This window comes from Acanthopagrus latus, chromosome 14 (assembly GCF_904848185.1).
Source record: "Acanthopagrus latus isolate v.2019 chromosome 14, fAcaLat1.1, whole genome shotgun sequence".
NCBI lineage: Eukaryota > Metazoa > Chordata > Actinopteri > Spariformes > Sparidae > Acanthopagrus > Acanthopagrus latus.
The window spans coordinates 11,365,420-11,393,305 of record NC_051052.1 but is presented as its reverse complement, the minus strand read 5'-3'; the positions used below and the strand labels follow the sequence as shown (position 1 = coordinate 11,393,305).

The 27,886-nt window shown below is 43.7% G+C and overlaps 1 protein-coding gene across 26 annotated transcripts in view; it reads right to left on the bottom strand.

Annotated features, from left to right (window-relative positions):
- Positions 1-27,886, bottom strand: part of grm8a (glutamate receptor, metabotropic 8a) — a 453,766-nt gene that overhangs the window by 216,318 nt on the left and 209,562 nt on the right. For 15 of the 26 annotated variants that reach the window (XM_037121952.1, XM_037121956.1, XM_037121954.1 and 12 more), the window contains 5 exons: positions 25,538-25,684; positions 22,618-23,039; positions 20,832-21,198; positions 408-548; positions 145-254 (listed from right to left, as the gene is read on the bottom strand). In XM_037121952.1, coding sequence (XP_036977847.1) covers positions 145-254; positions 408-548; positions 20,832-21,198; positions 22,618-23,039; positions 25,538-25,684 — 1,187 coding nt within the window. The remainder of the gene's footprint in view (positions 1-144; positions 255-407; positions 549-20,831; positions 21,199-22,617; positions 23,040-25,537; positions 25,685-27,886) is intronic. The other 11 variants (XM_037121960.1, XM_037121958.1, XM_037121959.1 and 8 more) reach the window with 1 other exon arrangement.

The window sequence follows — 27,886 nt, the reverse complement described above, 5'->3', positions numbered from 1 at the left end:
TTAAGATCATCAGGTGTCACTTTAAATAGTAACCCTTTAATATTTAAGTCCACATGTTTTTAAGCTTTAAATGAACTTCTGTAGATGTAGTAGTTTTATATAGTTTATTATATGTATAATTATAAAAATTCGGTGTTCTCTTACTCACTGTTGGTCTCCATGCTCTCACATAGCTCAGTCTTGACCTCTCCGTTGGGCCGGTCTCCTCCCTTCTGGCTCAGTTTCCCCGACATGGTGGCGGCTGTCACGATCGCCTGCATCATCATCCAGGAAGCCATTGATTGGAAATTAGGATAATTAGCATGGTAAGACTGTGACTGTGTTTTCCTAGTTAATTTTAAATCATATTCCACAAATTGTAAGATTTATTAGAAATCAAATTGAACCAATCAAATCGTCCCCCTCACCTTAAAGCTGCGTTTTCGTTTGGGTACGTTCTGCTCGGGGTGGAAGAGGATGATGTAGACCTTGGGCATGTAGAGCATCCCCAGAGACACAGAGGCGGACAGGCTGAGAGAGATGGTCAGGGTGGTAGTTTGGATATACATCTAGAGAGGAGGGAGACACAGAGAGAGGGAGAGAGAGTTAGACACAGAGCCGTTTGTCACATTTCAAGTTGTCAGAGATAGTCTGTGTAACAGTCCAAACACAGAATGCGTCTGACGAGGGGAGAGAGGAGGACAGATGGGACAAGGCGGGGAGACAGGAAGTAAAGGATTGTTTAACGAGAGCGGAATTAGCAGGAAAGTGTGTGTAGTGACAGCTACAGAGTCACGCAGACAAAGTCGGATCAAACGGTATATGAAATGATGGCACCGATCAAGTCGCTTAATTGCCCGTGTGCTGCCGAGCTTGTCTATTCATCTAAGAACGGTAAATGATTCTTAGCATTTTTTGGCAAGCTGAAACACCAGATGCGTGTGGTTTAATGCAAGCTGAAAGCGATAGAAATGACACTGAACTGACTTTCAGGCTTGTTTTCCTGAGAGTTTGGATGGAATGAGCAGCAAGTCTAATGACAGAAAATGTGTTTGGGACGAACAGAGACCTTCACCAGGATGACTTATTGAACACGTCTACAAGGTCAAAAAATTGAACCGAGCACTGGCTACCGACGTCTCCGATGCTGTTACCGTAAATACCATCACTGGCTGGCTTCTAAGCAAAAAACCTGAGTAAAATACAACATTGTGCTAAAATCTTAGAGAACATCGTGACCACACCGTCAACGGGACACATCCGGTTTTTCACAAGATTTGCAGTGTGTTTTGGCTCAGGGTGCTACCAGCTAATGGAGCTAATATCTTTTAGCTAATGGCCGAAATACTAAGCTGAACACATAGCAGGACAAGCGATTTCAGTTCAGACACATAAGACGGTGAACTGCAGATTCATTTGACAACACTGATAGTCAATTGCACAGTTGGAGGTAAAAAGACTAACAACTATAAAGGATTCTACAGTGGCCCTGAGGGTTAAAACACAATAACATCTTTGACACACATTCCACAAAACACAGTAGAATTTTGGATTTTTTAAATGTTGTGGGGTTTTTTCAAAAAGTATTTGTTTTCTGAAATGTCACTGTGGTTTGTGAAATGTGTTTTTCTAAAATGTCGTGTTTTCCATAATGTAGTTGTACTTTGTTAAAAAAAAAGAAATGTACTTGGGTTTTGCCCCTTGGGGCCACCATAGCATAATTAAGTAAAGCATGTTGATCTGGGGTAGATTTACAGTTATTTCAAGTAAGAAATTATGGGATGGTGATGAAAAAAAGTTAGTCTGCGGCACAGTACATGAGACACTTCTAGGAAGAGAAAACTTCATTTTTTTTTCAGAGACTGAACTGTTAGCGAGCAGTTTAAGGCGAGTTGAATGACTGCAGCTGTGCTGTCAAACAGACAGGCAGGCAGTCACTTACTGCCCTTGAGGGCACTAGTTAGAGTGTACAGACACTGGAATGAAAGACAGATATGATGACGCTATGTAGACAGAACTGATATGTACATCCTACTAAATTTAACCGCTTTATTACGCTACCCTTAAATTCTGCCGAGAAAGTCAGAGGACAGTGGTAATGAAAGAAGAAGACACTCTGGCAGACACACATATACACACTGCAGTGGACAGCGCACTAGTCCTCAGGTCCTTAGTGGGCTTCACAGAGTAGTTTGGAGGAGGACAGACCTGACACAGCTGACAAGCTCTCAAGATATGGAGCTCATCAGGAGAGAGCTGTCTGCCGAATACTGAGAGAGACAGACAAAGGAAGGAGGGGTGAGACGGATGGAAATATGGGAGGGAACAGTAGAAATATAAAGACGAAGTCTGGAAGGGAGAGTGATAGCGAGGTATTGGGGGGAGGTGGGAAAAATGAATCAAAAAACGATGTTATGAGAAGGGGGCAAGTGAGGAAAAGAGGAGGGGAATATGAGTTGTGGAGACACTGATGAAGTGAGAAGGTGAGCAGGAGAACAGAAAGACAACAGTGGCCAGCTGGACTGTCGCACTGATTGAGACAGCGCTGGTACCGGCAGTCTGACAAGAGGGAGAAAGTGGAACAGAAAGAAAGTAAAGCTGCACTGTTAACTGCGACCACACACCTTAAACAGCGAATTGCTGAAAATCTCTGCAGTGCTGTAGATTTACTTCGGATTAAGTTTGATCCACTACAGTTGACTTCATTCTTGTTCAGGAAGTAGAACAATTTCTGTACATGCCAATGGTGCAATTGCGGCATGCAGCACAAACAACTGAAAAGGCCATGATGTATAGAGGTACTGCTTCACAGACTCGATCAAGAATAAAGACTTACTCTTACTATCACATACAATAAGGTGCTACCCAACAACATACAAGAAATATACATCTAGTATATATGTCAAACATTTTATCTTAAAAGTTTGCAGCCTCTATGATTTGGATTTTGAACTTGGTCAGAGGCTGGGATGCCCTGGTTCCCACTTTTGCCTGCCACCGGGCATACATAACACCCAGGTATCTGACCAGGATGCCTAGAACTCAGTGGAGAGATTACAGATCTCATCTGGCCTTGAACGCCTCAGGTTCCCCCGGGAGGAGCAGCAAAGTGTCTCAGGGGAGGGTGATGTCTGGAATATTCCTGTTAGCCTCCTGCCACTGCCGCCTCACCTCAGATGAGAGGAAGGAAACTGGTGGATGGATGGACTTGGTGATGTTGTAGTTTTGACAATGTATAATTAACTGTGCAGCCCTCCATACACATAAAGTGAGTACAAAATGGACTTGTGAAAGGCTCATTTGTGCGACTAAATTATTTTTTTAACCATGACACTCTTGGGACAAAAATAGACGACAGCATATGCTTCATTTTCTTTTTCTAATTTGGTAATTGAAGCCAGAATTATTAGCAGACTGTAAATGCTGTAAATATGCCTCTAGAACAGGTTTCATTTTTGCGGGGAAAAAAATAAAAAATAAAATAACATTAGGCCATTTGTGGAAAATTAGAAGAGGACATTATAAAAACTAAAGCAAGTATGACCTCAGAAGTTACAGCCCTGAGCTACCGCGGCACGACTGTTTAACCAGAATAGACATGAATAGTTTCATTTTCTCTGAATGCAGTAAGGAATACATAACATGTCAGCAGAAACACATCATTTGGTAAAAGCTGTCTAATTTCTTAGCAGAACCTGACTAGACCTAAACCTAATTCTACCCTCAACAATAAAAAAAAAAACAAAACTTCTATATCACTTTTAAACTATTCTTATATCCTTTCCTACCTCTCCCCTGCGTCCTTGGACACTTCATTATGTAAAGCTCCTTGAATTGCTTCTGTGTATGAAATGTGCCATGTATATATAAGGTGCCCTCACCTTGCCTAAACCCGAGTCTTAACCCTCAATCATCTATCTCAAGGTCTCAAACTTGGTCCTCGCTAATATGGAGTAAAGAGAGCGTGCACACATGCCTCTGGGCGTGAGTTGATAACATTGACAGTAGCCAAAGGGAACGGGGACTGCACAGCCAATCAAGTGAAGGCGAACTGGCGCGCACACACGCACACAAACACACACACATGCACTCCCTCTAGACACTCCAAGAAAACTCATTTAAGTATGTAAGTAAGTTGTGTTGTATTGACAAAATATATACCTTTCATTGACCATGCTTATGGTATACAGACAGTATTTATGAGCTTTACATGTGAATGACTTGGCTGACATTCCTGCAGTACCATCACAGAGCGGGTCGGCTGGTGTTACAGAGCCCTGCCTGCAGCTCCCCCACAGGCTCCGACAGAGGCTTAAACTCCACTCACAATCCACACACACACACACACACACACACACACACAGAGCAGTCGTAGTTATTCGAGACGAATCAGCAATCAAGCAAGGGGAAATAAGATCACGAGCGAGAGATGCAAGAGAGAATCTGAGGATTCAGTTTGCCATATTGTTTCTTCCTCATATTCCCTGCCAACAAATTGCACTCAATTGAATTGCACTGATACAGGGATCAGTGAGCGGTTGTATCACAGAGGAACAGATGGAGTATTTTCAGTGGGAGGGACGAAAGATATTGGAGAAAAGAGCCAAAATGGAATGACCTGGAGGAAAAAAAAAAAAAAAAAGCATGAATAACAGTGTAAATGACAGGAAAGGAGAGATTCCCTTAAGCAGTGAACTTGCTCTTATCAAACCAGCAGGGTGCCCGCTGATAGACGCTTCCATTACATCTAGCCTTCAGTCCAAAGTTGTGGCTTTCAGCTGTTATTTACCCAAAGAGACACATACAGGCACTCAGTGAAGACGGAAACTGTCCTCCTCCGTCCCCGCTGTCCACCGCTGATAATGGCTAAAAATGTGCGCGTCGGGAAGAGAGCTCTATTATCCCAGAAGTCACACTCGGAAAGCGGACGATTAGCCACGGATGGCTGCGCACAATGTGTTCCCTCAAGGTTTAAAACATTTACAGACGGAGGCTCTCCGGCCCCTGATAGGGAGAGATTTAGGAAGAGGAACAGAGGGGTGGAGTGATGGTTGATGTGCTTTTAACACCTGAGCAGAGAGAAAAGGTGGGTGGAGGAGTGGGACGGGGGGGAGACTGGAAAAAATAGAAAGGGAAAGAAAAATGCACTCTCGACTGTGGACAAATACTTGGCTTCGCTCGGCGCTTTCTTTTATTCTGGTGGTTAAAGAAAGTGATGCTTTGGCTAAAATGCCGGTCAGTGAGTGATACTGCCCAAATTGAGTCAGCAGTGCTGATTATGGAGGAGTGCTTTTATGGTCCTCTCAGGGGCATCGAAGGATTTTTGTTTTCAGCCCCTTGTTATTTTCCAATTAGTGATTAAAGGACAGTTCCACTGTTGTTTAACACATATCAGTAACATTTTGAAATGACCATCACTAACAAATGGTGAATTTATAGTTAATTACTTCACAGTAAACAACCAAAAAAATGCCGTAAATGCCCAGAATGCCCACTTGCAATTTTATGGTAAAGAATTGCTTCATGAATGGTATCTAAAGCATTTTATTGGACATGTTTCACTTGTTCCATTTCAGTGTTCATTAACAGTGAAATAACTGTTAACTAACATGTTATGATTGATGGTGACTAATTTGTAACTTATCACATTATTTTTTTCCATACTGAAAATATTAGCATTTTATTCTCAAAGCGATGTCCAACAATGATCACACACATATCGTTGGTACCCTCAGTCCCAGCAGGCCGCAATCATCAGGATCTCCTGGGTGGCAGAACTTGTTTTTAAGCCAGAGGAAGTGCTGTGCAAGGTGTCAACGAGGCACAAGCGTGATAGACCATGGTGGTAGTTGAAGGAGGTGGTGGTGAAGTTACAGACAAGAAGGCTGAGTTTCAACATCTGTAACTGGATATATTATCAAGGAGACCTTGATGTTTTGACAAGACTTTGAAGCATCTCCAGCCATGTTGTTGGCAACCAAAACAGGTAAATTAAGCCAAAACATTACAAACAAAACATGTTTTGCTAAACCTAACCACCCTACTGGTGCTGACAGTATTAAATGTAAAATTACAAAATTAAATGTAAAATTGCAACATAAAGAGATGAAAAGCTTCATTATGTCCATGGTTTTGAAGAAACAGTAAATGAAAGCATTTATTATGGCAGTTGGGTTGGAGCAGAGGAGTGTGACCTCCAGATGCAGGTGGATGTGGGAGTTTTTTTCCTAGATACAGAGGAATAAAAACAGCACGACTTTTAGGCTTGATGCCAAATCCATTTTTTTTCCTCAGGGCAATATGAGCACCATTTTATCTGGCAGTGCAATGCCGTTTAATGTAAGTCACCAAATGGCTGTATGAGAATGCATTTCCCGGGAGACATGTCTGATCCCTTGAGACAGACAGATTGATAGTTAGGCCACCCATCAGTGAGTTAAGTGCAAAGAGAGCAGTCTTCTCTTCACAGCAGATAACTGAAGCATGACAGCTTTCCTGGACTGCCAGTCTGGATGGGCTTGGCTGTGCTATAGAAACAGCCTGTGAACACTACATCAGAAGCAGATTAACTAAATTACACCTATCTTCTTCTGCAGACACTGCAATTTCCACAGAGATGGAGGAAATATACGACAAGTGCACATTAAGTGCGAGCCCTAAAACATATGACTTGTAAATGAAGAATGGCATTGTCATGGAGCACGTCTAGCGGGCGCCTCGCCTTTCAAAATAAGAGGGCGGTCGAACTTATAGAAGTCGAATGTGATCGCTGCTTTCAAGACCAGGCTGTAGGGAATATACTGAGCCGCGCGCACACGCACACACACACACACACACACACACTCTCACAGACACAAATCCTGACCTCTCATGGTTGATGAACCAAGACACGAAACACTCTGACTCATTACACTGCTCCTCTGATTTATTGCAACCTCTTTCATATGTACCACTGAGTGAGAATAAGGGATGGTGAAATCAAAGAGCTCTGGCCAGCAACATGGCCAACATAGCCAACAGCAAGAGGGAGGGGGAGACAGACAGATACAGGGAGACGGAACGGGAGAGACAGATGGCGCCTCGTCGTGGGCAAGTGGGATGGAGAACAAACAAGTGGAGGTAAAACAAAACAAAGGAAGCAGGTGAACAAGGAGGAAGAAAGAAAGCGGACAAAGAGAAAGACGTGATGATGACAAAGCAGTGAAGACGGACCGTGACTGAAGTGAGGAACAGAGTATTCTAGCTCTGATGAAATACGTTTATTTTTTCTCCTCACAGGAGACTTATGAGGAAACTCGCAGGTGTTCAAATTAACACAACTTCACTGTGTTAAATCAAGCAACCAGATTTTTGTTGTGTTGCCAGGGAGCTGAGTAGTTACCTGTTGTACTGTGTTGGCATTGCTGTGCACAGTGTGGCATTTTTGATCAAGTATTTAAGGCAAAATCGAATTCAGTTGTAGATAAAAGTGTTGGTGATGATAATACACAGGAAGTCTGGACTCAGTGTAACTGATGTTATTCAGTCATTACCCTTAAAACAACCTCATTCGTGCCCAAAAAAGACACCGGTAGTTTCATGTGTTGGGGTCCATTGGAAGAAACTGGTTTGAAGAAATCTCACAATGGAAGAATATCTGCCCCTCGCTTGGAAAGTGTCGTAATGAATGGCTGTGCTTTTGCATAAAGATGAACTCATGTTCAACTCTCTGCTGCAGCAGAGTCGCTGGGATTTCATGCCAGACATCACTCCTCTCTCCGTATGTCTCCCAGCTCTCATTTAGAATAAATGACTACTGGCAGCTTTGTTTCATGTCCCGAGTCAGCAAACGGTCAGAGAGAAAAAGCATGAGCGTGAGAAAGCATTGTGTATGAGTTTCATTCCACAAAACGTCTCATATCTCCCCAATCGCTTCATCACTTCCTTGCCTCATCTCTGCCCCACACTCCAAACTACCTTGTATTTCACCCTGAAATGTTTTCTTCCACCCTCCCCCCTACTTTTTTCAGGTCTGCCTATTTGTCTTCTCGAATCTCTTTCTGATTTAATCTTGTTGCCTTCTTGTTGACTTTCCTTTTTGCCCAATTTCTCTGTTTTATTTTTTTCTTTCCATCTCAGCTCTGCTCAGTGAACATGCTACCGTCTGTGCATTGATAACCAGCTGAAGCGTCCTCGATTGGTCCCTGTCCTGACTGAACCATTTTACGAGCAAGGTGACTTTAAAGACTGCCCGAGGGTCCTAAACTAACTTCACAGCACCATTTAGGTCGGTGCCAAAATCTCCTCTGTGCATGACACCTCCTGTTTCCATCCACTCACACCGCGGGGCCACTCATCTATTTAATCACCTGAGCCATGGGAGGCTAAGGATTTTTATTCATTAATGAGAGCATGACCAAACCACATTTGCCACTTATGGAAATGAAAAACGATCTACTATTTCTTTTTGAAATGTCCTGTTTTTGTTCATGACAGTCTCAGTTTCAGTGTGTGTGGGATCCATTATGTTAAGCAGTGTATGTATTCAGAAAAGGTGGGCTTTTTAGATATGAGACGTTAGTGGATGGTAAAACTGTGTGTTTTGGAGAAAATTGTGTTCTTTGTCCCATTAGCAACAAAAAGTAAAGTTAAATGACAGTCAGCAGGATTGTTAGCATGGAGAGCGTAGTTCACTCTTTCATAAAAGTCTTCATATGAAATGATCTAAAGAACAAAAGGCTAGTACAGAGAAAACAGTCCAGAGCGCTACTGTGACTGATTTAAGGAAGCTGTAGATGTGCTCGATCGGAAGGCTAAAGAGGTACAATAATGCCCGGTTTTTGATCACCTCACTCCAAACTGAATAAAGCTCAAGGTGACGCCAACAAAGAAAAAACTTCAACCGCACTGAGAGGAAACTAGATTCAAGGTTTCCTGGTTAATTTCACATTAACTGATGCTCGTCTCCTCCGCAACTCTCAGTGAGGCAGTGGAACACATCAGCACTCATACAGTCATAAGCTGCTTAGCGATACAGCTGTAGTGACAAGGACAACAACAGACTGCTCAGAGCTGAAATCTTTGCGTTTAGCCACGCCAGATTAGCATTTTTTAATGCCTTAGCGATTAGTTTACTCTGAGAATAATAGGATACCTTTTTGTTCAATTCAAAAGGAAATTTATCTAATACCAATCAACAAAAAACATTACTTGCATTCGAGAACTCACAATTAAGCGTCACTTAACTAATTAATTCAGACTTATCCAAATCCTTCTGAAGCGTAAATGTTCCACTGAAGAACATTTATTAAGTGCACTTCTTTTGTCAATACTTCTGTTTAGGATATTGCACCCCAATTATGCAATTGACTAAATCCATATTTTATGGGCTGTGAACAGTTTTCTTTTTCACTGAATCCGGCTGCTTTAAATAGATGGATGCCAACCTCCTTAAAAAACTGGTAGTGAAGAAAAATACTCACATGTAGTAGGTCCTAAAATAACTTCACACCCATCAGTTCACAGCCTCATTGGGACAGTTACGTCAGTATTTATTTTTTCATTTGTTTTACAAAAAGGGTGGGATCGACCAGCTCATTCTTTTTCAAAGAATTTCTGAAAGGTGAGAGGAGGAGGTGCTATTTAGTATTTTAAGCACGGAACTGTTCCTTTTATAGCCTTTTTAGTCTCAAAATGTGCTTTATTCAGAGCTTGTTAAATCCTCAAATTGCGCTTCTCCAGACGCCTATCACACACATCTTTCCAACGCGGCTGTGTGATGAAAAGCTCCGACGCAGGATTCTCCACCGTGATATTTTAACTTTGTGTCAGTGCAGCTTAATTGGGCCCAAGCGTGGTCACTTCCCGTCCACAAGTGCCTCATTACTTTCAACAAAACTGCACTTAGAAATATTTTCCTCCGCTGGAAATCCATACCGGTCTGGGGTCTGTGATTCATGAGAGAGGGCACGGGGTATGTTTTGTTACATCTGCGTTTGCTCTGCCACAGCTTGTTAGTGTCCCTCTTATTGTCTTGCAGATCTGTGCGAGGTTCCCGCCAGCGTTCTCAAGTCGAGCAAGTTCTGAGTCGCGCACAGAGGTTTCATTGTAATGCATACAGGGAGGGTGTCCCCGTTGAGAAAAAGGCTCCCTCTCCCCTTCTTCGCTCTCTCCTAACTGACATGATTGTGGCCCCGCTGTGCACAGCTCCAGCCAATTAAAATACCCAGCGAGGACTTTACATGGGGCATCATCAGTCAGCAGACTGCCGTCCAAGTCTCAGGGAGGGAAAAAAAAAAAATCGTGTCACACCTTGAGCATGTAAAATGGGATTAACTGTATGCCAGCTCCTCTGTTATGGATGTTAAATTGGAATTTCTCCACAGCTGACACTGTGCAATCCTGACAGAAACTGAGCTGGAAGCGATACAAAAAAACACGTTTCCACAGTAGCAGCGAGTTGCTATGCAGTCCCAACAATCTTTTGTGATTCTAATGACATTCATCCAAGTAAAAAATAAATCAAGGAACTAAAAATTTGTTGACTTTATTAAGGCGAGCACATGAGTGCTCCTCGTCTTTAATTATATTTTGCTGAAAACAGAACACCAGCTCCTCTTAATCAACGCTGTGTTGAATTTGGAGCAAATGTCAACAGCCCCCCCCCCCATTGCCTTACAGAGTCATCAGCGTATTGTCGCATTGACAGTTTCCTTAATCACGCACTCCTCAGTGTTCGCAGAAGTGCCGTGCGTCTGCTGCTAACACTACTGCACTAATTAACGCTAATTGTGAGGAAGGTGATCGGTGTTGTTTAAAAGCAGCTCAAAGCTCATCTCGCTCAGACTACACAATGACTTTGGCACACGCTCTTTCACAATTCGAATTATGAAGAAAGTTCAAGGTCCAGTAAAATGAATTTGATTAAATGAGCGTCACCGGACTGTTTTTACAAAGGCTCTGAGCTGCTCCCAGACTTGCGGCGGTTTCATTAAAAATTCAGCACCGTGTAAAGCTATAGTTCATGTGCTTTAATTCTAGATCGATTCGCTTCAGGTTATAGTGAAGTTACAGTTAGTGTAGTTGTAGGCAGGCCCACAAAGGGCACTGAAAGGGCACCCTGGAGGCCACTTCATCATGGTTTATCTATACCAATTGGGCATCCTAGAGCACGGCGCCAAGTCCGCCAGTGACAGAAAGATAACAAGGGCTCTGTTATTTCGTAACAGAGTATTCTAAAGTTGCTGTATAGTAAAATCTATAGTGTGAACCTTGATTGTGCTCTACAGTTAAGCCAGCTTCAGCCAGTTAAGACAGCTATCTGTCAAATTAGGGCAGCTGCTGTAGAGATTTTACATGCATAATGAAAAAAGATAGAGGGAAATGTTAGATGTGACAAGCTGACATCATTTTTCGTTTGCATCTTCTGCCTTGGTTAGTTAGTGCCTCTTCGGGAGTCTTCTCAGTCTCACTCTACAGGTGGTGCTGATGCCCATATGTGAACAGTAACTCACACAGCTGCTACTCTGATAGACACACATTGTGCACAAAGTTGTGAACGTGCAGGCACATAACTGCTCCACCACACTTCTCGTACCTCCACTCTCCCCTTTGGGTACTGACATACAAACTACTAATAGCGTGACCTTTGTCACACTGGCTTAACGCTTAATGAGGGACGACACTCACATACCCCAGAGACACTGAAGTTCGAGTGATCTGGAAGCAGCGGCTGGAATAAGAACTGAAACATTGTGGCGCTACCACACAACTGTTTGTTTAGCAGACTGTTTATTCCCGATCCTGACTTTAATACCTCGCTGAGTCTGACAGAGCTCTAAAGTCTGCCAAGCAACCGGACCCGCATTTGTACATCAACATCTTGAAAGGCAGCAAAGTTTGAATTTGAAAAAGTGTATACTTTGGAAGAGGTTAAAGACTTCCAACACAACTGCTGAATCAGCTGGTTTCCCTTTTGTTGGAGCCTCCGATTATGTATTTCTGATTTGTTTTTTGTTTTTTTGTTTTTTTTTGTGCTGTGTCATGCAGTCTGTCCCTCTACAGGGTGACACCTGCAGGGATGAAGACATGTCACCTTAGGCAGAGGTGGAAAGTAAACAGAATATACAACAGCATAAATGATGGTTGTTATCCAAGTGTGGTGAAAGAGATGCAGGAGCGATGGAGGTGACTGAAGCAGCGACTCCTGAAAGAGAATTTTGGGCAAAAGTTTTGGATTTATGCTGTTCTCTTGCCTGTCGTTATTGCTCCCCGGAGAAGAGTTTTTTTAAAATGCATGTGTCTGCGGCGCGCGCTCGTGCGTGTATACATGTGTGTGAGGTCCCCCCTTGGGTGCCCCCCACCACCACCACCGCCACCATCCTTCAACATCTCCCTGTTTGATGTCAGGATCTGACACCCGCTGTCTGTCTCTCCTTATTTTCAGCCAAACGACAAAATCCCACCAGAACCCCGCTAAAAGATTGTGAAAACCTATTCCTTCAAAAATGAATGAAAGCTACACCCCCTCTCCCCCCCAACACACACAGCCTTGTTGGAGATAATCACCCCAAGGATTGGTAAACTCTGTCAGAATAAAGACGACATGACGTCTAAATCCAGCAGGGGAAAGAAACATCGTTCGGACGTGATGTGCTCTCTGTGCGTGATCTGTTGATCCCTGTTCATGGGAGTTATGAGCTTACGTGTGGGCTTATCAGTTCCCTGGTATGTTACCTTGACTGTAAAAATAAAGCTGTCTCTCTCTCTCTCTCCATTTATATATAGTCTGAGTAGAAACTTCCTGTTAATATAATCTGCAGTATTTACTGTGCCAAAAGTACATACAATCGTGGCGTACTTTCAACAGTTTGCAGTTAAATTGAAAGAATTTTTTTTTTTTGCATATCATGACATCATCCCCGCTTTGAGCACAGTTCTTTACTTGGGAGACAACACATATTACATATATGACAGTAACAGGAGTTATTTAATGATACTTTAGATTTTGAAATCGATGATAACTTATCCTTCATGCAGGATGTCATGAATTTTGCGTCCAATCAACAAACCTAATTTTTAGGTTTGGAAAAAAGGTAAAAAGGTATAAAGCCAGATTTGAAATCTCATTGGCTACATGATGTGTCAGTCACCGAGTGGCTGGTGTTTAAGTGGCTCAGGAAAGAGGGAAGGGAGTATAGTGTGGGCCTTCTGTCTCTGTGATCACTCAATGGCTGTTGCAGGCTGCAGGCAGGGCATCGGTGCTCCTGTCTGACACCCTCAACCCCAGTTTGTCCCTAATTCAACACCATTTATCCATGTGGTACCGTGTTTTGCACTGACTATTTCCCTGAAATGGCTCTACTGGACATCTTGGAACAAGAGACGACAGTTTTTGTCGAATTTTTGATTCACTGCTGAAACACTCTGACGCTTCGTCCTCGAGTTGCCAAAATTTCAGCCGCGCCTGTTTGTCTGTTTGTTTGCTTGTTGGGTTAGGGTTAGGGTTCAGACTATTTGGGAGCATCAGCCTTTGGTTAGTAGGGGTGTAGCCCAAACCAATAACATTCCAAATGGTGTAAGGGCGCAAGTGTGCATTCAAGAGAAACTGTTGAGGAGGGACCAACTTTGAATGTTGTATTTATAAACCGACAAATCCCTCTCATTCTGCCTTCATTTATCTGGCTTTATTGACTTTATAGCCAGTGACACGAGCTGCGGCTGAATCATCCAGTGGCCAGTCAAAGTACAAATGGAAACAAATTGAGCGTTACAACAAACCCTGCAATGCAATCTCCCCGAGGCACTCGTGTGGCATAGCTCGGGATGGCTGTGTGTGTGTGCGTGTGTGTGACAGAGTCTGTCTGATGCACTTTCTAAACACTCATGACCCCCACAGCTCCGGCCATCTCCCTGACTCCTAAGCGATTCAGACGTTTGTCTCCGTTTCCCTTCTTTCTCCTCATCACTCTTTCTTTTCGTATCTCTCAGTAATATGATTTTACCCCGCGTCATCTTTGATCCCTCTCTCTTTAATATCAGCTTGGCGTTCTTCCTCCATCTTTAGTGTCTGATGGCTGTGCAAATCCCACCCTCCTCGCTTTCTGTCTGCCAGTAATAGTCGACTTCGCATCATTCTGCACTCCCACACTCTCTGATTCACTCTCTCTTTGCTGCCTTTTTTTTTCCACTTTTCCCGCCTCCTTTTCTTTCTCTCAAGCTCCCTTTTCTCCCAGTCTGCCTCTCACCTCCTCTGTCTCCCCCTGCCTATTCAGATTACTGTAGATTGATCACCGACAGTTACTCCTGGTAAGGATCTGGGCGGTCACTGGCTCTCCACCAGGACCACAGCCACAGTCATAAATCTGTCAGCAAGCCGGGACACTGTGTGTGTGTGTGTGTGTGTGTGTGTGTGTGTGTGTGTGTGTGTGTGTGTGTGTGTGTGTGTGTGTGTGTGTGTGTGTTGTGTGCTGAAACCGATTTGTGAGGCAGGTATATGGATTGCGCATGTTCTTTGTATACTCCTGAGGACCAAATGCAATCACAGGGAGACAAACAAAAAAAAAATGGATGAAGTTACTCAAAGTGAAGCCATCTGCCGTTCTTCAATCGTTAAAGGGGGGCATTTTGAGGTCAGGACACTCGGGCCTCTCTGTGGTCCAAGGTTGGACGCTTGTGCGTGTCCGCGTGGGAGGACGGGCTGAGTGTGAGAGATGGCGAATGTGTCGCAGATAATGTGAATGGGAGGCCTTGAGAGTCGGAGGTGAGTATGAATAGCGGCTTCAGAGACTACACCTGTGGATTCAAGCTGCTCAGACCACGCAGCTCTGTCCGCCCACTAACACCCTGCAGAGCTCAGTTCCCGAGCTGGGTTTCAGCAGTAAAGAATTCTGGGATGTTTCACTGTATGCATCCCCATATGTGAAAAAAAATAAATAAATAAAATAATTCTCAATGTTTTTTTTCTGAAAAATTCCAATCACCTGTGAAAATGATCAAAATTTTGTTTCCACAGGTGACAACTTTATTGGCTTTAACTTATTTCTATGAAGCAGTCGTCAATTATTAAAGTAGAAAACTTGTCTACTTCGGGGTACTTCACCAGATTAATGTTTAAACATGGCTCTCACTAAGCAACACTAAGTAACAGTATTTTCTGTTCAGATGTTAAAATTTGATCTAAAAATATTAAATTTGTGCGTAAATTCAAATGTATGTGACATGTCCAACATTGGTGCGCATTTTTTTCTGGATGGGTTTGAATTTAAAGGTGCATGACATCAAAATATCTCAGCAGCAGACATCAATTAATGTAAGTGCAACTAATGAACAGAAAACTCACAAAATATGAGACAAAATATGTCTCTGCAAAAAAAACAAACAGTTAAAACACACACGCTGTGAAAAAATGACACTCGTGGATACACAAACACACACAAACACACACACACACACACACACACTCAGCGAGTGGGTTTGTGGGTAGCAGCGGGGCGCTTGATTCTTCCTCTGTTGGAGGCAGGAGATAACAAGCTGACCATATTTAAGACATCTGGAGAACAGGAAGAGGTGGCTCATGGGGAGAAAGAAAGAGAGAGATATAGATGAAGAGACAGAGAGAGAGGAGAAGAGAGGGTGGGGGGGAGAAAGAAAGAAAGAAAGGAGAAGGACGGGTCTTCTGTCTGTAGTGTCAGAGGCGGAGGAATGATGAGGCTGACACAGAGAGAGATAGCTGGAGAGAGGATGAACCCTGTGGTTAGGGCTTTACAACAAGCAGAGAGAGGCAGAGGGAAGCACACACACACACACACGCACACGCACACACACGCACACACAACCTTTCACATTTCTGCAGGGTGCGGCAGAAGCTGTTTGGAGCCAGCAGCCTCTGCATGGTAGCATGACCTATTTCGAAACAATGCTTCCCTCGCCGGTGATGGTTAAGAATCCTTCTCTTGCTCTTTCTCGATTTACCTCTCACATTCTTATTCCTGAGTCTCGCTGTCTGCCGGCATGTCCCCCATCTCCTCGCTGTTAACTTTCCCTTTCGATTTACATCCCTCCCCTCGCTTCGCCTTTCTCCTCCTCTGTCTGTTTTGTGTTGTTTTTTTTCCCTTTCTTTTTCCTTTCCTTCCCTCCCCTCCTCTCCTCTTCCCTGCCCACCGTGACTCAGAGCTGTGTTGAGCATTCAGAGGAGAGCAGTGTGAGGCACAGGACAGGAGCGCAGGAGGGGAGGAGAAAAAAAAAAACAAAGAACAGGCTGTGGAAGGGACCAAGCACAGTGAAGAACGAGTGTGTGAGGACAGAAGTCTTTATAAGCTACGACGCTTCATTCAACCATGTAGCTAAGAGGAAATGATGGATTTGTTTAGGTTGAAGGTTATGCATCACTTCCTTTCTTCCTTACATACTGCACTGTACCGTCCAACAGGCTTGCTAATCTATTCTGCTGGACTTTGACTCATCTGGTGATTTTACTGTACCAAACAGATATGCAGTGAAGCTGACCCAGGGAGAGGCAACTACAGATGCCATTTCAACTCCTCAAAGGTTGATTATAGGATCCTGTACACACACTGGTTATATCTGACAAGAGCACCGCCCGAAGGAACAATCGCAAAACACATAACTGCAAGAACAATGAGTCAAAGAGAAGATGATCGTAGAAGTTCATCGGGAATCTTGACCTGAAGGTTAACTTGCTTGCTTTGCCAGCGCTTTCAGACACTTCACGGTGCGCGCCTTCACATCTCTGCTGGTACACGCTAAAGATGGGAGCAACCCCAGAGAGGACAACATCTCGAGACCAAGCGAAGGCCATGAACCAGACAAGATCAGCTGTGAAAACTGTTCACAGCTCATGCTTCACTCTCTATAAGCTCTTAACTGCAATCTGAGATGTATCTCTCTAAGTCAATCTGTTTCTCTTTATGGACATAACTACAGGCTCACTGCACAGTCTGTGTAGACATGGGATCAGTCTCATTTCCATTACAAGGGGTAGTGGTTGAAATCTCCTGTCAGTCGGGACGAGCCTTGCAGTCGATAGCGTTTATGTGAATGGATTGCCATTTATCTGATGGAGATAGAAAAGCATGGATGCTCGCAATCATATCAAATAAAAAACAACACTGCTTCATTACTTGGCCATTAGCAGTACTCCAAAGCACTCATTTTAGCAACTTGTGCTCCTACTCTGCCAGTTTGCACTGATATTAGACGAGCGGTACCAACAGCATGGTATTTTTATGATATGTTTAGTCCATTTCGGGCAAAGTTGAGGAGCCACACCATTTACCATTTTTTCACTAAATTTTATCCTCAAAGTCTGAAAATATATGCTGTTGCCAATATGGAATGATGATATATGACTGTAGTAGAATCTGGGACTCAGGGTTGCCATGGTATTAACCCTATAACCATTAACCACGCCCCCATTCTCTGTTTGAGAGGGTGCGTCGATCGTTAGACTGGAAGACGAACGAACTGGAGGGGGCGCTTCGACCTAAAAGAACATCAGAAGTTCTTGCTCAGTATCTAGGAGGGAATTGTGCTACAGTGCGTTACTCAAATGAATGCAGCAGTTTATTAAATAGCATTAGAGCACTGACAATATGGAAGAACGGTGAAGGTGTGCGTGGCGGCCAATTGACGACAAAGTTGATCATAATGCGAGTCATGTTGTCACCTAACCTCCCACTAACTTCACTGAAGCCCCCTTCCCTTTCTCCCCCGTCGGAAACCAAACCCATGCCCTCGGCGGAGCTCCCCTCATTAAAGCCCCATCAGCGAGTCACATCATTACCTGTTTATTCCTTTCACTCGTCTCTCTCCTCCCTCTCCTCTGCTCCCTCTGTAAGCCAGCCAGCTGCCACGCACTCCAGAGGATATTCCAATTAGAAACAACATACACAGACACACAAGTGTGCACTGGTGGATATTCCAATTAAACACAACACGCCGGGCGAACACACTCCAACGCAAAACACACAAGAAGCCGCCGGTGGACGTTCTAATTAGCCGAAGAAACACGGCGTGGACGCTGCTCAGTACCAGACCAGTACGACAAGACGCTTCGGCACGTCAGATAACGAACACACATGCGGAGACACACACACACACGCTCATGTAAGTCACAGAATTACAGTCAAATGACCTCTGCATGCCTGAACACACCCTAGGATTCTATGATGACTGGGGAAGGTGAGCACAAAAAAATAATAATTGAAACTTTTCTTTTGTTTTTTTTTGTTTTTTTTTACTGCAGTCACTATAAACTTCCTGCATCAGTAACCGCTCCAGAACATCCCGGCTTTTTGAGGATTCTCAAAAATCTAAACACGAAATAAACAAATAAAAGGGAGCGAAAGGGAAAAAAAAAACAAAAAAAAACTATGAAACATCCAGCAAGAGTATGATTTCCCTGATGTGTGATTAGGCGCGATCACTTTGATGTCAGCTCTTTGCTATGCGACAGCGGCGGGCGCCTGCCTTGAAAGGAAAATGGGCTGAGACGCAACGAGAGGGAGAAATGAAAATTGCCTGAATGACACTCCAAAAACAGGGGCAGACTATAAGAGTCATGTCGAGGAGGATGACACGGCGGGCCAGAATACTGATATTTGACATTGTGCGGATTGACTGGCGTGCATTCTCAAGGACGCATTTTGTTTTGCTGCCAAACATAAACGTGATTAATTTCTTTTCTGAAAAGCAGCTCTGGATTCGTATCTCGACGGTGTATGTTTACGTTCGGGTCATGTTCTAACTGAGGGCCGTGAATGATGCAGCGCTGTCTATCCGTTCGCCGCCACCGCCGCTTATCTTCCCACCGTATGTGCGCATCAACTGCACCCGGCGGTTTAGTGCCGTGATGTACAACCTGTGACATGTGCATTGAAAGACCGGCCATGAGTCTCGATGACCGTAAGTGCTTAAGCGTCCCCGTTGTTAAAACTAGATCAGTCACGCTATCACGAAATGGAATCAGCAAACAGCTGCTGCTTTAGCTGAGGCGAACACAGTGGTTTACTATGTGTGCGTTGTTATGAATCAGATTAGCTGTGTGAGTGCGGTATGTTCACGACTCCTTAACCACCTGATTCAAAGAGGCAAGGTGAAAGGACGGCTTTTTTTTTTTTTTACGTTGTCACACAATCAGTCCATCACTCACATACCTGTACGCTGTTTTCCAAGAGGCAGCCTAATAAAGCTCATCATTATGGCAGTGGTTTTTCCTTCTTAGGCTGTATTATATGAAGGATTTTTAGAGGCCTGAGGGAAGTGAAAACACCCAGCATCAAAACACTAAATTCTTGTACTACATTCTTGTTTATCCATTTTATCATTTGTAGATGATACTAGCCCCCGGCTGTCTGCAGCAATCAATGCCATTCACACCTCGGGAGATGTAGCAAATAGTTTCTGATGCCCAAACTGAAACAAATTATGAAAACTGAAATTAATAATTGTGAAAAAATAACAAACTTAAAATCCCCAACCTTCCCCCAGCTGCTGCCGCCTTCATCGGTTGGGTTGGTTAGGTTTGGGCATGAAGAGTGAGATCAGGTAGAGATGGGGTGAGAATATCAGGCCGCAGGAGAGCCGACCGAGCCTGATAACATCTGGTTTAGCACCGGGCTAACTTGGAATGGGGATAAAATGATTTAATCATGCAGCTCTTCCAGACATTCCAAATTCTATCAGGCAGAATAGATCAAATCATGACAAACAAGTCATTTTGCGAGGGTTGTAAAACTAAAAAGATCAATCAGAATGTAAGCTAATAGAGCTAAATGTTTTTGGGCCATTTGTTGGACCAGTGGCTTCAAAGCCTGGCACTCCTCCTAGGGAGCCAATTGTAAGTGACCAAAGTAGCTGCTGCTTGACGATTCTAATGCAGATACAAATGGATACTCCATTGTTGTATGTTTGCAATGTTTGGGAGCCACTGCCCTCAGGTATTCAAGAATGTTTATGTGTGAATATGGTTGCCAGTAAACCACAATGCACATGCAGATAAAGCACTGGGCATCCATACCGAGCCAATCTGAATCCTATAAAAAAAAAAAGGGCTTCCCACACACACGCGGACACACACCACCTTGCCAAAGTTACATCGCACTCACATCATACAGCCATCAATAATTGACAAAAGGTAGGAGGCATAAGCTCGACAGTACAACCCCTCTAAAAGCCTGGGCTGTGGATCCAGTCAATCAGCCAGACAGAAAAGTCCTCTTGTACTCACGGAGGATTGTCAGAAGATTTTAGACTCAAAGACATTAGTATAGCTTCAATTGAAACACATATCTGTCTCTCAGTGCCAAGGGATGCCTTTTTGATCTCCGAGAAAAAAAGTTGTCGATGGATGAAAGCGAGAGGAGACTTCCCGGCATAGCAATACATGCAAATTTATGACTCGAAAAGGTGATTTCAAAACTTAATAACGCTGCAAAACGCTCTCGGGAGAGCAGAGAGCCCATAATGCACACCATCGCCACCCACTTGTCGACAAATTGTTCTGATAAAAGGTATTTCACACGTATATACATACATATCATCTGTATCACACAAGCGCACATACACACAAACACATGCGAGACACACAAATTCATCCTTCCTGCAGACTGCGACGTCTCAAAGGGAAACTGCTTTAAATCCCAAACAGGTCATACACAGGGTAATCCAACAGACAGACACATCGTCTCATCCTCTCTGCTGGCACAGAAATGCTTAAGATGATGGGGATGAAGTACAGATATATGTAATATACTCACACTCTCTGTAGACTGTAGTTTACAAAGAAAGTGTTACAAGCAGCAGTTTAAGTATGGTAGCAGGTTGGATATATGGTGGGATAGACACAAACGTACCCTCTCTGCAGACTGCGACGTGCCAAAGAAGATGGGTATGAACGCCAGCCAGATGATGCAGGTGGTGTACATGGTAAATCCGATGGGCTTGGCCTCATTGAAGGTTTCGGGCACGCTTCGCGTCTTGATGGCGTAAACCGTGCACGTCACCATCAGCAGGATGGAGTAACCCAGGGAGCAAATGAGGGACAGGTCCGAGATGTCGCACTTGAGGACGCCGCGCGCCGCCAAGGGGTCCTGGGTCCGCTGCTCGCCGTAATCCACGACCGTGTGGGGAGGGTCCACCGCGAACCAGACGAAGACCCCGAGAAGCTGGACGGAGATGAGCGAGAAGGTGATGACGAGCTGGGAGGCCGGAGAGATGAACCTGGGGAGGAAAGGATCGTGGATATGAGGAGGTGGCGAAATTTTTTAGCCAATCCATCTAGATTGTTTTGGTGCGAGTTGCCAAGTTCTGGAAATAACGCTCAAATGTAATCAAAATTGATGGCTAACTGTGTTTCATGTCGGAGCTGTTTTCTTTCTAACGAGCTACATCCACCCACACTATCACACATATGTGTTTAAACCACTCGCACAGGAGCTAAGAACTGGGACTGGGGCTAACTGGTTAGCATGCTAACTTCAGTCTAACTGAAGCAAATAACACTGGATATCTCTGCCACAAAATACACGGACACCATTTCCTCAAAATTGTTGCTTACTCTGCTTATAATTTCAGCTAGTTATTAGTCGGTTTTCAATTCAGATTCTTACATATTGCACCTTTAACTGTGTCCTCTCCTCACTCTGCTGAGCTGGCATCTTAGCTAGCTTAGCTGTCATAGCTTCTTTGAGCACCACAAACATAGATATCTGTATGTCACAAAATCCATCTACATGGATTAACAGTGCAACAGGTAAGAATAGAAATATGTATTTTGGACTTTTGGCTTAACTGTCCCTTTAAATTCCGCGCTCACACCAACGCACACTCCCACAAGAGTTGGAGGGAGATCTAGGAAAACATAATGATAGGATTTCAGGGTGGAGAAAGAGGAGCAGTTTCAGTAGCCCATGGCGCTGGGTAGAGGAAATGTAATGATCATCCAGGATGCCAGGGAGATAAAATGGGAACAAATAATACCAGAAAAACAAAAGCTGGATTTTCACTCACACCCTTTGTGAAGAAACAACCTGCTCACTCAAGCTCCCGGGCTCAAAGGAGGCTTACTGCCAGACATCCTGAACGCACAACACACACCGAAACCTCTCACTGTACGTATGCGTGACCCTCGCCCTCTATCGTGCTGCAGTTGTCGCCGAGTGTATTCACTGTAATTTGTCATTTTAAATGCTAAATCACTTTTGTATTTCCTGGAAAACAAGCTACAAATATGGAAATACCTAATCATCATAAAATAGCAGTGCAACAACGGTAACTCTCACAGCTGGATGGTGCCAAAGGGAAAAAAAACAAAACAAAAAAAAACAGATGACCATCTGGGTAGCAGGGACATGAACCAGAGTATTATTAAATACTGCATTAACATTTTAGCCACTTCTCTCTCACAGAGTCACTCACACTGAGTGCAAACAGTACAATAGGTGAGTGTGAGTTCATGACTCTCATAAATAATGGATGAAAAATAAATGATGAATAATGATTGCAAGCAGCTCGGTAAGGAAGAAGTGGAGGTTAGGTCTTTGTGTGAGTACACACTTACAGCGACCTTTTATTGCCACTACACTCATCGAAAACCTAAGCGCGCTGAACGCACAGGGGACCGGAAGGCAGCGTGCGTACCTGGGCGCCGTTACGGACTTCTTCCCTTGCTCGAAGATGCGGTGTATCCTGTTGGTCTTGGTGAGGAGCGCTGCATAGCTGAAGCACATGCCCAGGCCCAGGAAGATCCTCCGGAACGAGCACACTCCCACGTCGGGCGTCGCGATCATCAGGAACGTGATGGCGTAGCACAGGAAGATTCCCGTCAGCAGCACGTAGCTCATCTCCCGCCCCGACGCCCGCACGATGGGTGTGTCGTTGTACCGGACGAAGGTGACGATGACGAAAGAGGTGGCGATGATGCCCAGCATGGAGATGAAGACGGGCACGACGGCCCAGGGGGAGTGCCACTCCAGCTTGATGATCGGGATGGGGACGCAGCCGGTGCGGTTGGTATCGGGTCGCATCTCGTACGGACACAGCTCACATGTGAACTCTGATGCCTGCGAAAGAAACAGATACGATTAAAGAGAGAAGACTTGATGGAAGAGCTTTAAAGGCCCCAAATATTGTTAAAAGTCATTATTAGTTATTAACTTCTGTAGGGTTGTGATGCTGCAAATAAACAGTCACCACTCTCAGCCATGTTTGAAAATACATGGTCACAGCCGATGCTAAAACACCGTGAGCAGAGCCTGCTCAGGTCCGTTAGAGCTGACCAATCAGAGCAGACTGGGCTTTTTGGGAGGGGGCAGGGGGGCCTTAAGGAGACAGGAGCTACAAATGTAGCATTCAGACAGAGGGTGAATAAAGGTGCTGCAGCAGTGGACAGGAAAAAATATATGCGCTTTCGAATATTAAAGCATGGAAAGAATAAACAGCTCATTTATAGGCTTGGTGTAATGTGGAACCTTTAAGACGTATATTGATCAAGCTAATTACTTTCTCTCATAAAATCCATTAAGGAGTATTAACTGTGAACTTGAACTGTATTAACAAAGAACAGTTGTCAATGTTTTGGTCAATCAGTGCTTTGGGCCTCAGACTTTTTTCAATAGCCTTCAAATGATTAGCGATGCTTTCAGTAACTCAGCTTTCTTTTCGGCGATCTGAAAAAAATGTTTTCATGACAGATGGAGTCAACAGAGACAGAGCCAGATATCGGACAAGACGTCAAGTCGATTCCAGCGAGGGGACAGCTGAAGGCAAATCTGGAAGGACCAAGCGGCAATCCGATTTGTGTCTTGCAAATCAATTTGCATACGTGCAGTTAAATAAGGTTTTTGAAAAAATCCAAACTCTGACTAGGAGAGCGGTTCATCTGTATAAAGCTCCAACATTAACGCCTCATGCTATAAATCCCCGATGCTTTCGTTCAGAGACATGTCAACAGCTGATTAATTCACCAGGCAGTCGAGGCACAACTGTTGTGTGTTATCCATCTCTGTAAACTGACTGGTTAAAAAAAAAAAAGGCACACATTTACAAGTTTTGGAACACTTGCTCTTTAGTTTGCTTTTCTTGTTTTTGTCACGCCGCTAGACTATTTTCCATTCTGCTAAAATCCCAGATCTATAATAAATGTGTCAACAGATTATGGATTTTACAGCAAATGCATGTATCTGCAAAATGAGTATTGATTGCGTGCTCTGACAAGCATCGCCGGCTGCAGTTAAAGGCTGGTATTTTCTTTTTTTTTCCCCCTCCTTTATTGCATCCTAAACGAGGGAAGTCTTTGCGCGTTCGCTCGCTCATGGATTTTTCAAACTTAATAAGAAGGATGGTGTGCTGCCAAATTGCCCCCGACTGTAATATAATTAACACAGGGAATGCATCTTTATAACATGTGCTCACACCCTTTTTTTCCTCCTCACCTCAAATTATGTACTTTCATTTGCCACAATGGCGTCTGAAGGGTTCCTCCTTGAATATGTAAATCAAAAAATTGGCCACATACTGTACATAGAAGTGGCTCAGCTTTTTGATTGCCTGAAATTATCTGGAACAAAAAAACCTGATCACCACTTAGGGGAATGGAACTGTGGAGTAAAAGCAGGCAGGCGGCAGATGTCAGAAGGAGCATATGTTACAAAACATGTTCATAATGTCACAAAAGTACAATCTCTGCAAACACATACTGTGTATATAACACATAAATAGGACTGATGGTGTCTTCAAATTGTTAAGCAGGTGCAGGATATTCAAGCAAGTGCAGATATTTGTTCAAAATCTATATTTTTTTACCACAATTCTATTGACCAATCAATTGTCAACAAGAGAACTGCTTCGACGGAGAGCTCCTGAGCTTTCTTTTGCTTTTCAGACGTCAATCAAGCTTATTGACCCGTCAGAAATCCCTTTTCATTTGGTGTGACTTTACAGAAACAATAAGGATGGAAAATTGATTTTTTTTTTTTTTCATTGATGCAAAAATTCAATATTTGGGCTTACGATAATTCTGTAAAATGACTTTGCTATTGATTGCCAGAATGCACCTGGATGTATCACACCGGACTGTGACTTGTTTCAACAAGTCCAATTTAAGTTTTTCAGAACTGTTTCTGAACCGTTGAGAACGCACTGTGAAGCTTATCTTGCATCCATAATTGGAAAAATAAGAGTAAGAGTAATTCCAATTACTGAATTGATACTAAGCTAATTATTGAATTGGAATACTGAATCCTGAGCATTAACAGTGCATGTCAACTATCCATTACTTTACTATACTATGCAAAAAAAAAATAATGCTTGGGGTGTATTTTGCTGCATGCAGCATGAGAATCATGGCTCTTCTCGCATTATTTTCTTTACAAACTGAGTTACACACTAAGACTTGCACTTCATTGTCACATCTTAACAGGCCATCATAGGTAACAGCCAGAAAACAGCAACAAGAGGAAAGATGTGGGACAAGCTATGGAGGCCCAAATGTTCAACATCACAGGGGATGGGTGAACTTCCACCCGTGCCGACAGCGAGCGGCGGTGGCCTGGATTTGTACCTGATAGTGGTATCCTTCACAGCGCTCGCAGTGCCAGCAGCACGGCACACCTTTGACCACCTTCTTCCTTTCGCCCGTTCGGCACGGAATGCTGCATACTGAGGGTGGGAGGGATGGGTCACCTGACTTCCAACGCATGGCCTCGACCTAGGAGAGGAGAGGGGAGGTTACAAATGGAAAATGTAGATTTTTTTTTTCTGTCTTCAGTGCAACAGAACAAACAGGAAATAATTTGTGTATTCAGGTGGCAAAACAAAACGTTCCCACCTTATTGAGGGATATAAAGCGGCGATAAGACTGGCAGCCATCTGCTGGAGCTGACATTACTTTGTGTTAACAGTCCTTTAACACAGTTTCTCTGTACCTGCACAAAGTGTGTCTTCGGGGCAACTCGGAGAGCAATTAGCAGGAGCAGATCCTCTGATCGTTTTCCTGAGCGCCGCCGGGCACGAAACTAACACCAGCTAGTCTGGAAGCCAGCAATCAGACCATAATCAGATCTGGCACAAACAGACCATCTGTATTTCCTTCTGTGTGTGTGTGTGTGTGTGTTTGTCTGTGTGCATATGTTCTTCCATGTGTGCGTTTTGTTTGCTTGCGTTTGTGTCACTCCAACATTATTGAGAATCCCTGAGCTTTCCCTTATGTCTGCTGTGTGCGAGTCTGGATGTGCGCGTTTTTTAATTTGTCGTTATGTGTGCAAGCGTTTGTAATTCTGTCATTACAGCGAGTCCCTGAGGTTCCTTCACTGCCGAGGGGTGCTGGGGAAAATGGAGCATTACTGTTTTAAACGGGCACACGATGTACCAGTCCAACAAAAACTAGTTAGGGGGAAAAAGCCATCAGGGACTGAGGAAATGGTCTTGATTTGATCACTGACACACACAGACATGCACACACACACACACTCACACACTTGGCTGTTTGTGAGTTAGTGCCGCTAATATATCTGTCAGGAGAAACACTTCAAAGGTCCCCTATTCTGCTCATTTTCAGGTTCCTACTTTTATTTTGTGTGTACTAGAATTTAAATTTTTAATGTTTAAAAAACAGATTACATTTCTGATACTGTCCATTGCTGCAGCACCTCTATTCACCCTCAGTCTGAGCTCTGTCTCTTTAAGACCACCCCCCTGAAAGCCCAACTGCTCTCAGCTCTCACAGGAGTTTTCCGGATAAGCTCTGCTGGTGCTTTAGAAACTACAGGGGGCGTGGCTGAGGGTGGTGACTGTGTCGTTGTGACATCACCATGTCCTAACCACTTGTTTGAAGATGCAGTTTATAATAATTGGCCCCCTCTTGGATTGATACTCAAAACAAATGAGGGGGCAGTTTATCACTAGGGTAACCGCTATTTGCAGCCAACTGTAGCTGTTGCTGTTAGCTAGTTAGCTTAGCTAGCTGTGCAGCTAGCAGTCTAGACAGGGACCTTAGCGCTCCAGGAAAGTGTTTATACAGCTAATACAGGCTCTTTGGATCAGGACAGGCTGGGTTTAGCCGGTAAGCATGCTTACTTAGCTTTCTCTACAACACAGCATGCAGATGTCATAAAGTCAAAAGTGTTATTTCTTTGTTGGTAACTTTATTATTTATTTTTTGCCTTTTCTGCAAGGACCTTACATATTGCACCTTTAAAGGCTCAGTCTCCCAGTGTGGGCTGTATGCATTTATGTTTTGGTACTTTTCACAGTAGAAAACTAGCAACTAGACCTGCTTCAAGACACAAAAAGCTCATTGTCTACAATATGGGACCATTAATGATAAAAAAAAATAATGAAAATAATCATCCTGGTTTGTGTGTGTGTGTATGCGTGTGTGTGTGTATGTGTGTGCGGGGGAGGGTATTTAGCACCATTCAAAACTTTTGGAACTCTTTCGGTTGGGTGCACCTTTCCTGTTTATTGAGTATTTTTTACTCATTATTTATTCATAGCCTCAGCAGTTATTGCAAAATTTTTGGCATCCTTATTTGGTAACCACGATAAATAATGCACGACCCAGAACAGCACAGACCTGGTTTTGAACCCCCCTACTCTTCCATTACATTCTTGAATGACACTATAATATCTGGAATTGGAAATATGTTGATCGTGAAACCTTTTTTTTTTTTTTTTTTTTTAACCTGCAGCCGTCACAGCCATCTGCCACTGTGTCTTCAAACCCGACCGGATTGGTTTAAGAAATCAGGTACATCTGCTTATTTGTCACCTGTCAAAGCGCCCAATCATGTGTGTCCTAACTAACGTGTGTTGTCCTTTGTGCTCCTGCAGTCTCTCTCTCTCGCTCTCTCTCTCTCTCAGACAGCCAGGGCCGTCCATCAAGCAGAAAGCACTTTGTGTCTATTAGTCT